At 46.6% G+C, this 17,646-nt stretch overlaps 1 protein-coding gene across 1 annotated transcript in view; it reads left to right on the top strand.

Moving 5' to 3' along the window:
- Positions 1-1,147: 1,147 nt before the first annotated feature.
- LOC120812878 (dual specificity protein phosphatase 8-like) overlaps positions 1,148-17,646 on the top strand; it is a 43,834-nt gene continuing 27,335 nt past the window's right edge. The window contains exons 1-2 of the mRNA XM_078097812.1: positions 1,148-1,453; positions 14,843-15,225. Of these exons, the coding sequence (XP_077953938.1) occupies positions 14,989-15,225 (237 nt within the window). The 5' untranslated portion in view covers positions 1,148-1,453; positions 14,843-14,988. The remainder of the gene's footprint in view (positions 1,454-14,842; positions 15,226-17,646) is intronic.

Below are 17,646 nucleotides of genomic sequence, written 5' to 3'. Positions count from 1 at the left end.
TAGCTCGTCCTGCATTCATCTGCCAGCTCGCTCACACGTGCAGTTGGCAGAGTGACAGAACAAAGGCTTTCAATCAAACAAAAGAGATTAGTTCTGTTTAGGGGAAGACATTTTGACATTTCATAGCGCAGTTGGATTAAATACTAATAGTGATGCATTCGACTGAGGCATGTTGCCTCTTTAGAATAGCTCAGTCAGTGTTATAATTATCAGCTGTGCTTTTCCAATCAAAACATGTCAAAATTGAAAAGGTCCAGTCATGATACTGAAGTCCAACACCATTTGTTTTGTTACTGGTTAGCACAAATGCTGTACATGTTAATTTATGATACAATATAAAACAGAATGCTTTTAAAAAAATATTCTTGATGTCTATTTAAGTCCTTTTAAAGTTCTTTTCACTCATGTGCTTTTTCAGGGCTTTGTGAGCTGTGTGGGTGAGGCGGTGGACAGTTTATTTTACTATAATAACGTAAATCCCAGCATGGCCTCACACAATTCCCACCTAATTAAAGGCCTAATCAGCCAGGGTAATTGAAAACACCTGTGTGGGTGCGTGTGCAGCCTTTAATTTCGTGTAAAACACGTTGGATGTTGTAATATCTTTGAGAAAGCCAGGCTTGTTTGTGCCACATGAAAGCCATTGTATGTTTTCTCAGCAATCTGAGTCAAGCAAATTAACCACTCAAAGCAACATTATTGTATGGGATCATTATGAAATAATAAAATAATAATCATATTTTCAAGCTGACTTGCTTGAAACGCCTTCGTATGTTTTTGTCGCTGGGACTGACGTATTGTTATTGCAGCCCCGATGACCACACACTGCGCGTGCGTGGTCATCGTGCGTCTCCTTTAAAAAGACGGACTGTCCCTTTAATCTGCGGATCACAACGCTGACGTCACGCAGTCTCCGAGCCTTCTCCCCTGAGCCGCCTGCGCTGATTGGCTGATAGTCCTTTTCCCTTTTTTTTCCCTCTCTCTGAACCATGACCTCATCGGTTTAGTTCAAGAAAGTGCTAAAGTACACCTTCTATAACAACACCCCCCCCCCCCCCCAACACACACGCACGCACACCCCGTCAGAGCCATTACTCTTAACTACCCCCCCCCCATGGAGACACTGCGGCTCTCCCCTCCAACACGTGGAGGCCAGTTGAATAACACGCAGGAGCCGCTGGAGCTCGAGGTGTGTGTGTGTGTGTGTGTGTGTGTGTGTGTGTGTTCCTTCGTAGGAATAGAGGGTACATGTGTTGTGGTCGAGCGTGCTAACAGCGCTAGCTGGCGTTAGCAGCGCCTGTGCTGCGGAGAAGCCCGTCCGCGCGCACTGCCACCTTTTTTTTATAATGCGCGCTCCCGTCTTATTGAAGGAATTAAAACCCCGTCCAGGCTGAAGTTATCGATTCTTCTATTTTGACAGGCGTCTTTTTTTCCCCCTTCCGCGCATTCCACGGTAAGTGAAATTCGCGTTTGCGCGTCATTTTGTGTTCCATTTTCAGCGCCGTTGCCCATGATCATCACAGACGGCTCGATCCGATCGATGGAATTGTTCTGTTTCGCGTGCTAACCACATCCACGCGTCATAACAACACGGGGCAGGTTCCCCCACTCACACAAACGCGCAGTGAACCTCTATTCAAAACGTGTGTTTTTTAAAATATTGCTTCGTGCAACCCCCGTGGAAGCTTTGTCCGCTGTCCCGATGCGTCGTGTTCTTAATTCTAATCTGGGTCGGTTTGTAATAGTGCGCTATGAGCGCTTATCCTCCATCACTGTTATGAACGTCATCAAACAGGCCGCAACGTCCCATCGATCTCTTTGTGCGGCGCACTCTCCTTATTGGTCACAATAGCGCAGGATGAACAAAAAAATAAGACAAAATATAAAACATAGAAGGAATTTTCCATTTCTTATTGTTATGCTATTTATAGGCACTGTAGCTAATTCATGGTATTATTTTCATCGTGATTGTTGTTGTGCTATATCAGCCCCAGCTTGTTATATGAACCCGCAATCTGGGCAGCCGGGTGAGTATTGATTAAAGGACTCTGCTTCATACCAGGTTATGTTGTTTACAGGATGATAACTCCAACAGGGCTTTGACCAGGAATTGATTTATCTAAATTACATGCTCTCTGTAACAGTTGCACTACCCCCCATTTCTGTGATACTCACTCCAGGCCCGTCACTCCACAAACCCTCATTGTACCCAACGCATTTATTATTCACATCCAGCCACTCAAATATAACGCTGTCCATCTCATAGACGTTCATGAATAAGGGCCTGCAGATTACATTCTGGTCAGTTAGCTGAAATTGGGCTGACAGAATTGCAACGATATGTCTATTTACATCAAATTGATTTGCATCTATTTTGATTTGAATTGTGATTTTCTTTCTATAAAACTAACCAAACATTACCCAAGATAATTTGAGGATTTGCAGGGTTTTCTTTATCTAATGCAATGGTGAACTAAATATAGGACAGACTAAATTAACACAGTAACTTTTAGGAACACACTTGATGGTAATATATAGATATATTGTTTAAACCCCCAAATTTGAGGTGATTTTCTTTCATTTTTAAAATAACTAATTTGTCTTAGAAATCAAAAAGTTAACAGAAACTAGTTAAGAAATAGTCCCATCACACTAAATATCTAAATAATTAATAATTAATTCAGCAGTGTTTTGAAAACATTTCAAACACACTTCAAATCGGCCCTCCGTGGGCGGCGTTTTCTTGAATACCCGCAGTCCCTTTTTTGTGGTCGCGTGTGCGCAGCAGAGAAAGTGTGCAAACGCGGGCAGATGCAAAGCTTTCCTTTCTCGATCGAGAGCCCGGTGCCCTGGCCCTGGTGATGTCATTCTTTGTGCTCCATACAAACTGTTCACGCCCCTCATTGTATGAAACGAAGAGACGGCTTTATGCCGGTCCGCTCGGGGCTCCGGCCGCAGGTGACGTTATGCAGGGAGTTAATGAATGACCTGGATGGCATTACGTCATTGTTGGTTGCCCTCCAGTTGCGCTCTTTGTGTTTGCTTCTGTCACTGATGTCTGATACGGCGATCCATCTACAATATGGCATTACTGAGCTCCTGCCGGGGTTATCTCATTGTTTTGTATGAAGGGCCTATGAATATGTCTGCGTTTCTCCGTCTTTATGGAGATAAAGTTACTTCCCCAATTTTGTTTTATTGCCCTATTACAAAAAGGTTTTCTTCATTATCAGTCTTTTGTTATCAGCTTAAAAAAAACTCGCAGTGAAGTCGGTTGGTGAAGGAACAAAGTAAATAAAGAAATATCGCACCTGTTTTCAGACAGCAGGTCAGTAGCAAGGGTCGATAGGTGTGTAAGCTCTGTACATAAAGCTTTGCGATTTGTGTACTTTAGCATCGAGGGTTCTCATTCTTTTGGTGATGCACAACTGGAAGTTCCAGTGCCTCTGAGTCACCGTAGGGAAATTTGCATATTCAAATAAGAATCGAAAATATCCCAAATGAACCTGTTTGTTGGGTTCTTTCAGCGTAGCCAAAGAGCAGCTGCCTTGCTTCTTCTTCGATATGCACACAACCATTAGTCTTTGGACGCGGATGTCGTTTTTCAACAACAGCTCAGACGAGAGTGAGACCAAATCAGCAGAGAATGAATCTCTGGATGACGTCGGCGTCGAGAGTGTATTCCCAGAGGCGCATCATCGTTTTTTAGATCTCACCCCTGATCCAGCATCAGCACCCGGAGCATCCCATCATCATCATCATCATCATCATCACCCTCTCTGTGCCCCCTTGCTCACTAACCGGGCTGTTTCTATGGCAACTGCTCTGGACCTGTACACGCTGTCTATGTACTTTCTCTCCTCTCGGCTTGTTTTCCTGCGTTCAGCCTCGCAGTGAGCTCCTGGCTGCTGCCTATTTTGGTGCGAAGAGCTTGTTTGTTCTCCTGACCGTCTCCCCCGTCTTCGCCGTCTCCACCGTCTCCCCCGTCTCCACCGTCTCCACCGTCTTATGTTTTGCATAAGCGGGTGGTGTTGTGCTGAGTAAGCATACTGATGGTTGTGCTCCCCTTTTGCAACATGTATACTTTCCCCTCGCTTTCCACATCATTGTCTCCATCATCATTGCTAGATCTTCATTTCTCCCCGTGTCTGTTCTTTGGAGACGCCGAGCGCCAGTCTCTCCCTGCACACGTAAACCTGCACACTTCGTCCATCCCTGCTCACCGCACAGGAAGGAGGAATTTGGTAAAAAGCAGTGAGAAAGGCTCGCCTGGCCGGTGGGGGGGGGGGGGGGGGGGGGGGGGGGGGGCGGGGGAAGGGGGAGCAGTCTCCATTCAACGTATGCAGCGTCAAATGTCGCGCTCAGCAACAAAGGGAGCAGAAAGGAGAGAGCGACGCTCCCACCGCTGGATGCTGCGCTGTTAGCTGTCTTGGCTAAAGGCCCCTGATAATCAAAAGTTATTTTCATGGGCTTAGTTGGGGGTTTGCTGTCTTGTCTTGATTTAAGAGTTAGGTAAGGGGGAAGCAGGATCTGCCAAGCAGGCAGACACGAGTCCGACAGGATGGGGAGTCAGTTTCTGTCCTGGCTGAGGAATGTAAGGTCTGCGGGTCAACTAGAAGATTTACCAGCCAAAGGGGGGTTAGAGACACACCAACACTATTCAACATACACACTCTGTTTACGATGTTTACGTTAAGTCAGGAGTCTGGACATTGGATGTGACCGGATCTTAGATGCGGGAGGTGGAAGGTCCTCCTCTACGCCAGTTTAGGGCCAATAGAAATATTTCCTTCTCTGTCTTTCAAGGGTTATAAAACATGATGTTCTTGCTGATGTTAGTGAGTTGTTCTTCCGGCCTGTGTGCTGCCTGAACTGCTCCTGCCTTTGCAAACGCAGCGCTGATACTTGACCTGTGATCTGACAAATAAATTTTCCAGAACGAGAGAAGTTATTCGGCTGAATTTTTGATAACCCCGACCAGGCTCCAAATCTTGAACACGTATTCTTACAATTTGGTGACCCCGACGTGATTTGCTGACCTGGACAAAGAAAGACGGGGACGTCCGTTTTCCGGACCGAGCCGAAAGGACCGGCGGCGTGGTTCAGCATTGACAACAGGCGCGCAAACAGAATCAGGTGAGCAGACAACCTTTTGTTCTAAATGAATAAAATGTCTGTGATTGGATACTTCTAAAAAGATTTGTTGTCAACTGCAGAATTCGTCTCTGTCCATTGACTGAATAAGGTCGTCATAAGACCACTAAATTTAAAACTAAATTTGAAAATTTCCTGTTGATCACATGTAAAGTATAAGCACATACTCACACTGAATTCAACGTTAGGGAAAGTGAATAAGTGTCCATAGGTTTAGGGATTTAGGTAAAAATATATATAATCTTAGTCGGTAGAAATCCAAGTTACAATCCGTGTGGTACGTAGATACCTCTGGTAACTGCAGTCCCACGTTTGCATGCAGTGGACTGGCAGTTTAGAACAGTGTAGGGGTTTAGGTTTAGGTTTAGGGACTTAGGTAAATATATGAAGAGTTTAAAAAGGAATGACGGGGCTCACTTGAGTTCCCTGAGGTCGACTCTTAGTCTGTAGAAATCCAAGTTACAATCCGTGTGGTACGTAGATACCTCTGGTGACTGAGGTCCCACATTTGCATGTCGTGGGCTGGCAGTTTAGAATAGAGCAGGGATTTATGTTAATATTAGTCTGTAGAAATCCAAGTTGCAATCCGTGTGGTACGTAGATACCTCTGGTCCTGCAGTCCTACTCGTGTGATTCTTGGACTGGCAGGTTAGAATATTAGATGAAGAAATAAGGACACAGGGAAAGATTTGTTGTTTTTCATACTGGGAAATGTGTGGGTGGTTGGTGTAACTCCTGGTGTTTTACCGAACCTGGAAGCTGGGCGTATCAGGACTTGAAAAAGGACTGAGAATCCGACAGTGAAAAGTGTTTGACCGGATTACACATCTGTGGGGATGTGTATTAAAGGGTAAAAGGGAAAATCATAGTTAAATGATGGTGGTATAAACACGAGAGAAATAAAACAATACGAGTGAACTGGTGTTATAAGCCTCAACAATCGAGCGCTGTATTCCTCTAATACAGTAGAAGGTTCTTGATTGGGTTCACAGTATTGGGCATTGAGTCCTTTCTCTTGTGTTCAAAAACCACGTGTGAATAAATAAATAACCTGTGATGAAAATGGAGGAAACCATAACGATATGGGAGAGGTGTAAAGAAGGCACTCTGGGTTTCGCCCTATTTAAGACTTATAAGAGACATATGGATAAAACCCTAGAAAAAGATAGGAAATGTGTAACAAAAATATGTGAAGTGGGTTGCACAGATGCAGGAAAGAGGAATGTTTGGAAGGGAGACAGATTCTCAACCAACAGGCGAGCAGCTGTAGGACCATCTTAGGATGGCGATAAGAGGAAAAGACCAAGCGCATGCGCTCCTTGCCGTTAAGGGGAGATTTTGTGGAAAAGAGAAGGAAAGTGCAGAAAAGGCAGATGAGTTCTTAGTGGACTGTAGAACATTTCTGGGAGAAATAAATGCGGTATTCGTGAGTAAGACGGCAATGCAGTTGCCGCAAACCAAAGCAGGAGAAGAGAAAGTGCATGAGACCGGTTGTAAATCTAGTGCGCCTCCTCCCTACTCGACAGGCCCATATGCGGAGGCTAATCGGTTGTTAAATGAACCACATCAGATGCCACTGAGGCAAGGGAAAGATACTAATCCAGGAGAATCTCAGGTTTTGGTAGTTCAAAAAGGGTTGTTACAGGTAACTCCATATCCACATGAAGAGAATGATGGGGTGGAGAAGGTTTCTACTTTTCTCTCAGAGACGCTACAATATTTGGAGGACAGGCCCCAGCCGGAGCCTGTCGATTGGAGTAATCCTAACACAACACAGGGTCACTCGACAGTCGTAAAGAAGCGGCAACCCGAGCACAGACCTATGACCTCATTTAATGTAGGGGGAGGAAGAGTTGCAGGAGAAGAAACTTTGTTAGAAGTCATAGCCCAGGCAGAGTGGCAATCAATCACCCGGCGTGGACAGGATGAGCAGGGGAGGCAGGTTGAGTCAGAGGAAGATGAGCCTGTCCCTGCAGATGATTGGGACGAGGAATTTCAGGAGCATGGAGCAGCTCTAGAGTCACAAAAACCACAGTCATCTACTCCGATGGAGCGCCATGAGACAGGGGGGTTAAGAGGTAATAGGAACAGATATTATCAGGGGAATGCAGCCAGAGCGAATGTGCATCAATGTAATGATTTGAAACCTAAGTCAAAAATCAGACGGGATGCTCCGGCCTCTCATCAACTACCACTGTTAACGGCTATTTGTAGAGACGGAAGTGAAAAAACGACATATGCGCCACTCGCATTGTCGGACCTAAGCATGATGAAGCTCGCATTACCTAAAATAGAGAAGGGTGGTGCAGCGTGGATTTGTGGGTTCCTTGCTCAGTGTAGTGTTCCCGGTTTGGGGGATCTTAGAAGAATTTTTGTGGCGTGTGCCTCACTAGCTGACCTCCAGAAGTTAGAGGGGGAAGCCGGGACCTCTGACCTCCCTGACGGGGAGCCTCTGGCAAATTGAGTGTCAGTGCTCTGGCCAAAGCTCAGACTCCAATATCCTGTGAAGGTGGCTACCACAGAACTCACTTATGTTCCCCCACACGACAGTGAGGGTGGAAATAGTTATATAAGGAGAGTCGGAGAATTATGGGACAACAAGTTAGGGGAAGATGTCATGGATGATCACAGAACCAAGCTTCTTTTTCGCGGCGCCATAGAGTCAGCTGTCTCGGAGACAATGAAGAACCAACTAAGAGGAATAGTGGGGTTGTCTGACATGAATTTTGATGCTTGGTCCTCACAGATTAAACACTATGTGGACCGGAGCAAAGACAAATATGATAAGGAAAAGGGTGAATTAAACAATATTCAGTTACAATTGGCAAAAGCACAGCTGAAGGAAAGCAGAGAGAAGTTGAACCAGGGCAAGAGTGAAGCCAAACAGATGACCCAAACAACAGCGCCATCTCAGGGGGAAGGGCCACCTCGATATGACCCTTATCCAGACCCCCCTCCCTTCCCATGTGCGCCAGCCTGCCAGCAACCACAACAGGCCGCATACACTCCTCCACAGGCTTACTATCCCCAACCTTATGCCCCGCAACCACAACACATGATGGGGGCCCCACTGTACGGTGGCTTCAGGCAACCGAAAAGACAGTGGGGAGGGGGAAATCGTGGCCGAGTTCCAAACAATTTAGGGCAGTTTAGACAACGACAGAATACTTGTTTCAGCTGTGGGCAGCTTGGACATTGGTCCGACGCATGCCCCCATCCACCTCAGGGTCAGAGGCCTCAGTCCAACCCAGCTCAATACCCTTATGATATCTATCCACCACAAGCACCACATACACTACAACAGGGTGATAGCCTGCGGCATCAGGCCCCAGGTCATCAGCAAATGCCATAGGGGTGCCCAGATCCGACGGCTGACGGTAACCTGTTTCCAGAACCCATGGTGACTCTGACAATCAACGGAAGAGACATTTTGTGTTCCCAAAATATCATTATGCAAATGACGAAGGGATGTATCACTGTAACATTCCCGGATGGGACACAGCAACGATGTGCCACACCCCACTCTTATGGCCACCAGTTGCTGCAAGCTGAAGTTCAACAGACGCTGAATGCAGAGGTCTGGTGGGGGAGAGTGGAGGACTATGATCGAACTGTTCTGCATGAGACTGTCTGCCGTTGGGGCCCATGGTTCAAGGTATTACACCCGACTGAACCACCTGCGGATCCTCCTCATTGCACGATGAACTATTCGCTGTCTCCTGATGAGAACTATGACACCCTGTGGAGTGGACTTGAGTTTGAAAGCGAGGTCCATGGACATCCTGCTGTTAAGGTCCGAGAGATCTATGTGGGGAAACAAGGTGTGGCAGCTGCGGTGGAACTAACCTCTGAGTTACAAGTTCTATATGCGCTACAAGAGACCTCTGCTCCTCACATCACCTTGCTCATCCAAAGCGGAGGAGAAGCCAAGAACATGGGGCCGATGGTTAAAGCGGGGGTTGATGCCACGGACTGGGTGCCCACTCAAAATGTTAACTTACATTACTCTCAGGCTAATGACATGTACCGTATTGCACATACCTCAGAAGTAAAACTTATACCAGAGAAACACCTGCTAAGCCGCACACATGGTAGGGAAAATACTGACCATGAGAACACACAGCTCATGCTAGATAATTTTCCTGATACATTTTGGACAAAAGGGGGAGCTGATGTGGGATTGATTCCAATGGCCCCAGTGGTAATTGAATTAAAAACCGGAACGGTCCCAATTTACCGTCCTCAGTACCCCTTAAGGGAGGAACAAATCGCAGGGATAGAAAAAACAATTGAAGGGTTGCTGCAGGCAGGTGTATTGGAGAGGACGGGGTCCCCCTGGAATACCCCGATTAACCCGGTCCCTAAACCCGGAAAGCCTGACTATAGAATGGTGCATGATTTGAGGCTCGTCAACAAAGTTGTAGTACCAACTCACTATGACACCCCAAATCCTTATACAATGTTAAATGCAATAGGCCCTGATAAAAGATGGTTCACCTGCATTGACCTGGCGAACTCTTTTTTCTGTGTCCCTCTAGCTGTGCGCTCGAGACAAATGTTTGCGTTTACGTAAAAGGGGCGCCAATATAGATATACGCGGGTACCACAGGGTTATGTGGACTCACCATCAATTATTTTTGTTCTGAAGACCATTTTGGCCGAGTTGGAACTACCAGAAGGAGTTGTTTTACTACAATATGTGGATGACATCCTGCTAGCAGGGACAAGTTCAGGAACCTACCAGAACGGTTCTGCAGTGGTTACAGGAAAACGGCTTCAAAGTGTCTAAATCGAAATTGCAGATTGGGAGACAGAAGGAGAATTGTGTCACCATCAGGGCAAGCTATGACTGACACACAGAAGTCGTCCATTTTGCAACATCCTCGGCCCACGACGGTTAGAGAAATGATGAAATTCTTAGGACTTGTAACATGGAGCTAGAATAATATACCTGATTTCTCGGTGCAAGTCGCTCCTTTGAGGGCGCTAATATTGGGTGCAGGCTATAAAAACTACTCAAAGCCTTTGGTGAGGACCCGGGAGGCGGAGGCTGCATTTATTGCCACCAAGCAGGCCATGGCCAGCGCAGCCACGTTGCACCCCCCTGATTACTCGAGACCCATCCATCTGGATGTTGTGAAAAGAACGGATTTGTGAATTCCGTTCTGTTTCAAAAGGGGGAGGGTAACACAGATCGTAAGGTTTTGATGTCCTATAGTGGTAAGCTGGATAACGTGGAAATCGGGCATCCCTTGTGTGTCAGAAACGTAGCTGCTATTGGAAGAGCGTTGATTAAAACGGCCCATATAACAATGGAACACCAGACTGTTGTGCACACATCGCATGGAATAGTTGCGTTCTTACAGTCAAACGCGTTCACACTTTCCACGGCAAGACAATCAGTCATTGAAAATTAAGAGATAAGGTTGTGTAAGATTTAAATGAGGAATGAAGGTGATAAGGAATTAGGAGAGTTGTTGTATATATTGTCCATTTTTTGGATTAATGTTTTTAGTTTTTCGAGTTTTCTCCTGAATTCAGAGATGGGCGGTAAATTGTTGAGTGCTGCTATTGAGTGTATAGTGCACGATACACTTGATACAGTATCTTGATGATGGAAGCAAATGTCTGATCAAAGGAACATTTATAGCACCAGTACACGAAATATGGAAACTTGTTACAGACGGTCATCCTGTACTGTTCAACAGGTAGTACACCCTTACATTTGGATACGCTAACCATAAGAGGTTGGTGATCTATCAGTAATGAATGAATGGATTGGATCAAACTGAGCATGAGCTGAGTTGTATCTGCAAGTAACAGACATGTCTCCCACCCTCTGCTTTGCTTTTGGGCTGAAGAGCAATAAAAGTGGAGATTAACACTGAAGGCTGGACTTGGAAGTTTCCCTGCCCCTATGGCACCATGGAAAGAGGTGGTAATTGACTTCACAGACATGGGAATGAAGAATCGAGTTGAGGGCAAGAGGTATTTGTTGGTATGCGTTGATCCTTTTTCTAGGTGGGTGGAGGCGATCCCCACAAAATCAGAAAGAGCAGCAGACGTAGTAAAATGGTTGACCAGAGAACTAATACCCAGATTTGGTATTCCAGAAGTCATACGATCGGATAATGGTTCACACTTCTCGAACGCTGAACTACAAGAAATAGAGAAAACGTTCGGGATCAAGCATAAATTTGGGGCAGTTTATCATCCTCAGTCTCAAGGGCTAGTTGAGAGAGCTAACAGAACCATAAAGGAAGGTTTGGCTAAAGTCTGTGCTGAAACGAAGCTGACGTGGGTGGCAGCCCTGCCGATAGTGCTGTATGGGATAAGATCATGTCCTAACTCTAAGTTAGGGATAAGCCCCCATGAGGTATTAACGGGAAGAAAGATGCCTTGTCCGTTAAAACCACTTTGCCTACCACTGTCAGCCCATTGCAGTACCAACATGTGGAAACATCTGACTATATGAGAATGTGTAATAATACTGTGATGAGTATCTCTCAACAGGTGACAGAGATCCTTTCTGAAGATGAAGGAGAGTGTTCACCAGTGGAGGTGGATGACTGGGTACTACGTAAAGTAGCCAGATTCAGTTGGACTGATCCCCGCTAGGAAGGTCCATACAAAGTTGCAGAAGTAACCACGCACTGTGTGATAGTGTGCCGAGAGGGGTACCTGATCAATACAAGTTAACGGATCAGATAGCGGCCGGATGGGAATCATTGTTCCCTTTTTATAACTGTAAACAAAAATGTGGATCGACTAAATTATGTACATTTCAATATCCAGCGGCTCACCAATATGACGAGAGATGCTCTGGAAGGGGTGCACAGCCAACTATCGGCCACCTCATTGATGAGTTACCAGAACCGGATGGCTTTGGATATGTTATTAGCTGAGAAAGGAGGAGTGTGTGCGATGTTTGGCCAAGCGTGCTGCACTTTTATCCCCAATAACACCGCCCCAGATGGATCCTTTACTAGAGCATTACACGGACTCAGAGCCATGTCTGTTGAATTAGCTGAACACTCTGGTATAGACGACACCGTCGGTAATTGGTTTGGTAAATACTTTGGACAATGGAAGGGCTTCTTCCTGTCAGTTTTTCTGACCTTAGTAATCGCAATAGTGGTTTTTGCCCTTTGTGGATGCTGCTGCATCCCCTTTATCAGACAACTATGTCTCCGATGCATCACCTCTGCAATAGATGCTAAAATACCCCTGCCATACCAGATGGCTTTGTTACATGAAAGGATCCAATTGTTAGGGCCGGAGGAGATTGGAGAGGAGATAGGTATGGTAAGAACCGACTTCGAGGGACCCGAAGAAGAAATCCTTTTAGGTTCAACATTCCTGTCCGCGTGATCTGCTAACTGTTGCACACATCATATATAGTGGATGCATACACGTAGATGGTGTGATATTTCTAGGCTAGGATGTATTCTGTGTCTATTATACTCGGTTTAGATGTGGTGTAGATTTTTTGTACTGTTTAGGGATTTCCATGACTGCTGCATTCACCCGTATTCACTGATATAAATATTTAGCGTTTAGATTGGTGGTTTCTTTTGATTTTTTTTTGGTTTACATAATGAATTATGTAAAAAGGGGGAATTGGTAATCAAAAGTTATTTTCATGGGCTTAGTTGGGGGTTTGCTGTCTTGTCTTGATTTAAGAGTTAGGTAAGGGGGAAGCAGGATCTGCCAAGCAGGCAGACACGAGTCCGACAGGATGGGGAGTCAGTTTCTGTCCTGGCTGAGGAATGTAAGGTCTGCGGGTCAACTAGAAGATTTACCAGCCAAAGGGGGGTTAGAGACACACCAACACTATTCAACATACACACTCTGTTTACGATGTTTACGTTAAGTCAGGAGTCTGGACATTGGATGTGACCGGATCTTAGATGCGGGAGGTGGAAGGTCCTCCTCTACGCCAGTTTAGGGCCAATAGAAATGTTTCCTTCTCTGTCTTTCAAGGGTTATAAAACATGATGTTCTTGCTGATGTTAGTTAGTTGTTCTTCCGGCCTGTGTGCTGCCTGAACTGCTCCTGCCTTTGCAAACGCAGCGCTGATACTTGACCTGTGATCTGACAAATAAATTTTCCAGAACGAGAGAAGTTATTCGGCTGAATTTTTGATAACCCCGACCAGGCTCCAAATCTTGAACACGTATTCTTACACCCCCGCGCCATAAAAGGTATGATTATAACAGGTGATGGGGAAGGTCGCCGTGTAGCATGCACGGGCTGCTTGTAGTAAGGGAGCGCCGGCGTTTCTGCAGCATCGTTGCCGGGGTGCACACAGGGGGAGAAGTGAGAGAATGTCAATACGTCTGTGCGTGCCGTGTCGCTGCAGGTCAAACGTCTGTGCCTTCCTTATGAGTGTTGATGCAGAAAATGTGCATCCAGTCATCACTATGACACAGACCGATTAACTGGATTAGATGTGTCTTTGCTGCTTCCTCCAACGAAGGCACACATAATATTTGTGCAGCGCTCAGTCTTTGTGGTCCGACTTTTCTTGTGTCTGCTATGCTTTGTGTTCTTCTACCTTCTGCACAGACGCGCCTTTAGTGTACTTTCTGCGACAGCAGCAGTTCGGCTGTGTTTATAGTGCCGGCAGATTCTGCTGTCCATCTTTGTTCCTGTGCCGCTGGTCTTGCATCAGGCAGGTTGCCAAGCAGCAGCATGTGTGCATCCATGTTCAGGCTTGGGTGGTTCGAGGCCTCGGGGTGGGTGACAGAAAATGATTCATCTTGGTGATCAGAGGAATGATGCCCGTTGAAATGAACGTTTTTTTTTTATATATACAAATGTATTTAGGTTTTTCTACTCTGTTTCTACCTTTCGATCAGTTGTACTCTCCCTTTTCACCCATGTTTAAACGTCCACTTAGGCTTTGGGGTAAATGAGAGGAGGCCCATTAATATTTCATGACACCATGCGCCTTTTAGATGAATAAAACAACACGACTGCGTTCACATTCTGACCCTCCCACCTGTTGCACGACACCTCGCAAGGACATGGTCCTCAACATGCACACGCATGTGTGCTCTCAGTAGTCAAGAGGGGGCAGTTCATCGGGTTTAGGGACAGTCCTCCTGTAACACACACATACACACGTGCACGTCCCACGCACACATACGCGGGGTGTCACACAGGCCGTTTGCTTGTGTCCAGACCTGATCCCTGAAATCCTCCAGCTTAATTTATCTCACGCCCTTAGTTTCCTGTTTCATAAGGCTACCAAGAGACACTCGATCAACAACAACAAACACACACACACACAGACTTATGCCGGCGCACACACACGTTTTTATTGTTGTGCATGTCTATCTTAAGTCTTTGTGTTTGGATGTGTGATATTCTCACACATCTCAGGACTGACTAATCTCACGGGATGAGTCGATCGGCTTGGAAGCCTTTAAATAACTTTTATATTCATGTTTAGCATTGTGGATATTTTTTGCACTTAAAGTCTGCCAGCAAAAGATAATACAAGGAGTAAAAATAAAAATCACGTGACTGCGGTTTTGAAATGAATATGCAGTAAATTCTGTCTGTTTATATGTTGCACTGGGACGATTGCCCTGAAGCAGGAGAGGCGGCGGATCCACTCTGATCATCTCAAAGCTCATGAACGTTTCTTCTCCTTCCTCTGTTCGCCTCCTGTTTTTTGCAGGCATGGATCTCTCAGCACCAGCTTCGGCGGTAGCCTTCCTCCACTGACCTTACCTGCGCCTCTCTCATCCCGCCGCCGTCCTGCTCGCCCCACCCCGGACTCGCCCAACCACCGCGTGTCCGTCGCCGCTCCGCCCCTCCCACATCATGGCAGGCGAGAAAGGGCCGACTAAGAGAAGCGCAATGGACATCAAGCGCCTGGCGAGCCTCATCCAGAGAGGAACGGGCCGCTTGCTGGTGATTGACAGCAGAACATTTTCCGAGTACAATGCGTCGCACGTGCAAGGCGCGGTCAACGTCTGCTGCTCCAAGCTGGTGAAGCGGCGGCTGCAGCAGGACAAGGTCTCCGTCACTGAGCTGCTGCAACCCAACGGCAAGGTGAAGGTGAGCAAACGTGATGGGGGGAGGAGGAGGGGAGGAGGAGGTCAGTGATTAGAGAGCCTTTTCCCTCAGGGGCCACGCTAGCTTCAGGGGCCACGCTAGCTTCCAGCCTTCCGCCTTGCCGGTGAAGACGTTGTATTCTTACCATTTTAATTCAGGCCTCGATGGACATGAGAGCGTTCTCTTGTCAATCTCTTGACATTTTCCAAAAGGTTGGACTTTAATATTTTTATTGATCAACAGGGTAGTACATTTTTTTCTTTTTACATTTTTCTTTGCTTGTTTCCACATCTACAGACCAACAACGACCAGTAAAAGATCTGATTAATGCACTTTGAGAATTTAAAGAATTTCCTGTGACATACAGAGATAAATAGAGTGGTTCCTCTTGCAAACGAGGGTTCATGGTAGAAATGGCACGCCAGCTCCTGTATTTTTAGGAAAAAATTTATTGAAAAGCTGAGGAGATGATAGCTGACATTCTTCTCCCAGGCTGCATTCACTCACTCAAAACGTTACTTAATTTTAGGTATTTAATTTTCAAGCACAGTACGGCCAAAGCCGTAAAATATTTTTTCAGAGTGGCCGATGACACATAACAGGTGATTTAAATGTTTTTCTTGGGTGTGACACATTTGCTTTTTTTTAAAATGTATTTCCTGGTTGTCGTGAATCTGACCTGCACCACTTCTCAGTCTGTCAATTTTACTTATGAATGTGATTGACGATATGCTACCGTTTGATGCCCTTTTCAGATACATCAGTCCTGGAGCTGTAGTCAACCAACAGTATTTCCATTTTGTGCTTAGCAAGGGAAATTCACCAAAAGCACGCTCTGCTCAGTAAATGTCAAATAATTATACTTTATTGCTCCTAGCTTATGGCTTTGCACTCCTTGTTTGATTACAGTTCACACTTGTAGGTGACTGTCCCTTAAAATGACGTCAGCGACTGACTAAGATGAATTGATTCAAGTCAAACGAACTGCGGTTCAGCTAATAGCGTTTGGGTAATTGGTACATTGGCTGCGAGTGTTTCTCACCAGCTCTCTGTTATATCAATTAATTCAGCTTTATTGCAAAGGCCTCTGGCAGTCAACCAGCAAGTCTTTTTTTTTTCTCGCCAAAATGCACCACTATTAGCTGGACATCCAGATTCTGGAAAGCCTCACGGTCCCACGGGAGATCCTCTGTGATTATTCCGACCAACGGATCTAGTTTTGCTCAGATGGCGCTTTTGACTCGGGTGGCGATGATGAGCATGACCCACTCTGGTAGTCCGAGGAATTAGGATTTAGAAAGAAACTGGAACAAAAGCCTGCAGCTGGAAGGCTGTAAAGTTTGGGAGTTCAGGGTTGTTCTCGAGTGTGTTTCTATGCTGGATCTATTTTGTCCCTCTCTGTGCGTGGGGGGGCCCAGTGGTTGGCAGGTCTCACACCAAAGCCCCCCGTAGAGCCGTACTTCCTCCTTGTTTCTCTCACTTTCCATCTCATGACTGTTTGTCTGTCCGTCTGCCACAACAATGGCCCGCGGCTTCCAACCAACCGACCCATGCCGTCATCATTTTATTCCTCCTCCCTATGTCTTGTTGCCCCACGGCTGGTTTGTTATTATTCATTCCCCACCCCCCAGTAAAGAGGATAAGGCTTGCGATTAACGCTGGGCTGGATCAAGCTGGAACTAGCCGTGTGAGAGGGGAGGGCCCGACGGATCCAGACTCTTTTGTTATTGGCTAAGCATGACATCATCTCTTTTGTGCGGCCGCGGGCTGGGCACGTGCAGACGAGCCGTGCCATGTTAAAGCCGGCTTCCAGCTAACCCCTCACACATAAACACACACACACGCACACACAGTCCTCTCTACCCCCCACATTGCTCTGAGCATCGCCAGTAGCCGCCTCAACCAGCCAAGACAGCAAAGGACACCATTGTGGCTCTTTGTTGGGGAAGTGAATGCAGGAAGCGGGAGCGCAGCATTGAGGGCATTCATGGACGCGATGGTGCCTCCGCCTCCTCCCTGGCTGCCTCCCGCCTCACATCCCATTGAGCACTATGAGCCTGCATCCCCCAAGGCGCTGCACTCACCCTCTCTCATAGAAGCTCCTAACGCTCCGGTTAACTTAGCTGAATGAACATCCGTGACCAGCCCAGCGGCGATCACAAGTGGTGTCCTCTTTCTTCTCCCTTTTCACGGCCCTGTCCCTCCATGACCTCTTCATCAATGCCCTCTGTCAGTGTGGTAAGCCAGCGCAGGATACAGTGCGTGAGGTGGTGGTTGGACCCCGGCCGGGACAGGGACGGCGAAGGCTCGCTCGGGAACAGGGGGGGCTTCCTCGCGCCTCCCCCTCCCGCTGGTTTCTCGGCTTAAACCCGGCTAATCCCCGCTGCTGTGACCGGGACAGCCGGCCAGGCAGATGGACCAGAG

This window comes from Gasterosteus aculeatus, chromosome Y, assembly GCF_964276395.1.
Source record: "Gasterosteus aculeatus chromosome Y, fGasAcu3.hap1.1, whole genome shotgun sequence".
Taxonomy (NCBI): domain Eukaryota; kingdom Metazoa; phylum Chordata; class Actinopteri; order Perciformes; family Gasterosteidae; genus Gasterosteus; species Gasterosteus aculeatus.
This window is presented reverse-complemented; position numbering and strand designations above follow the sequence as displayed.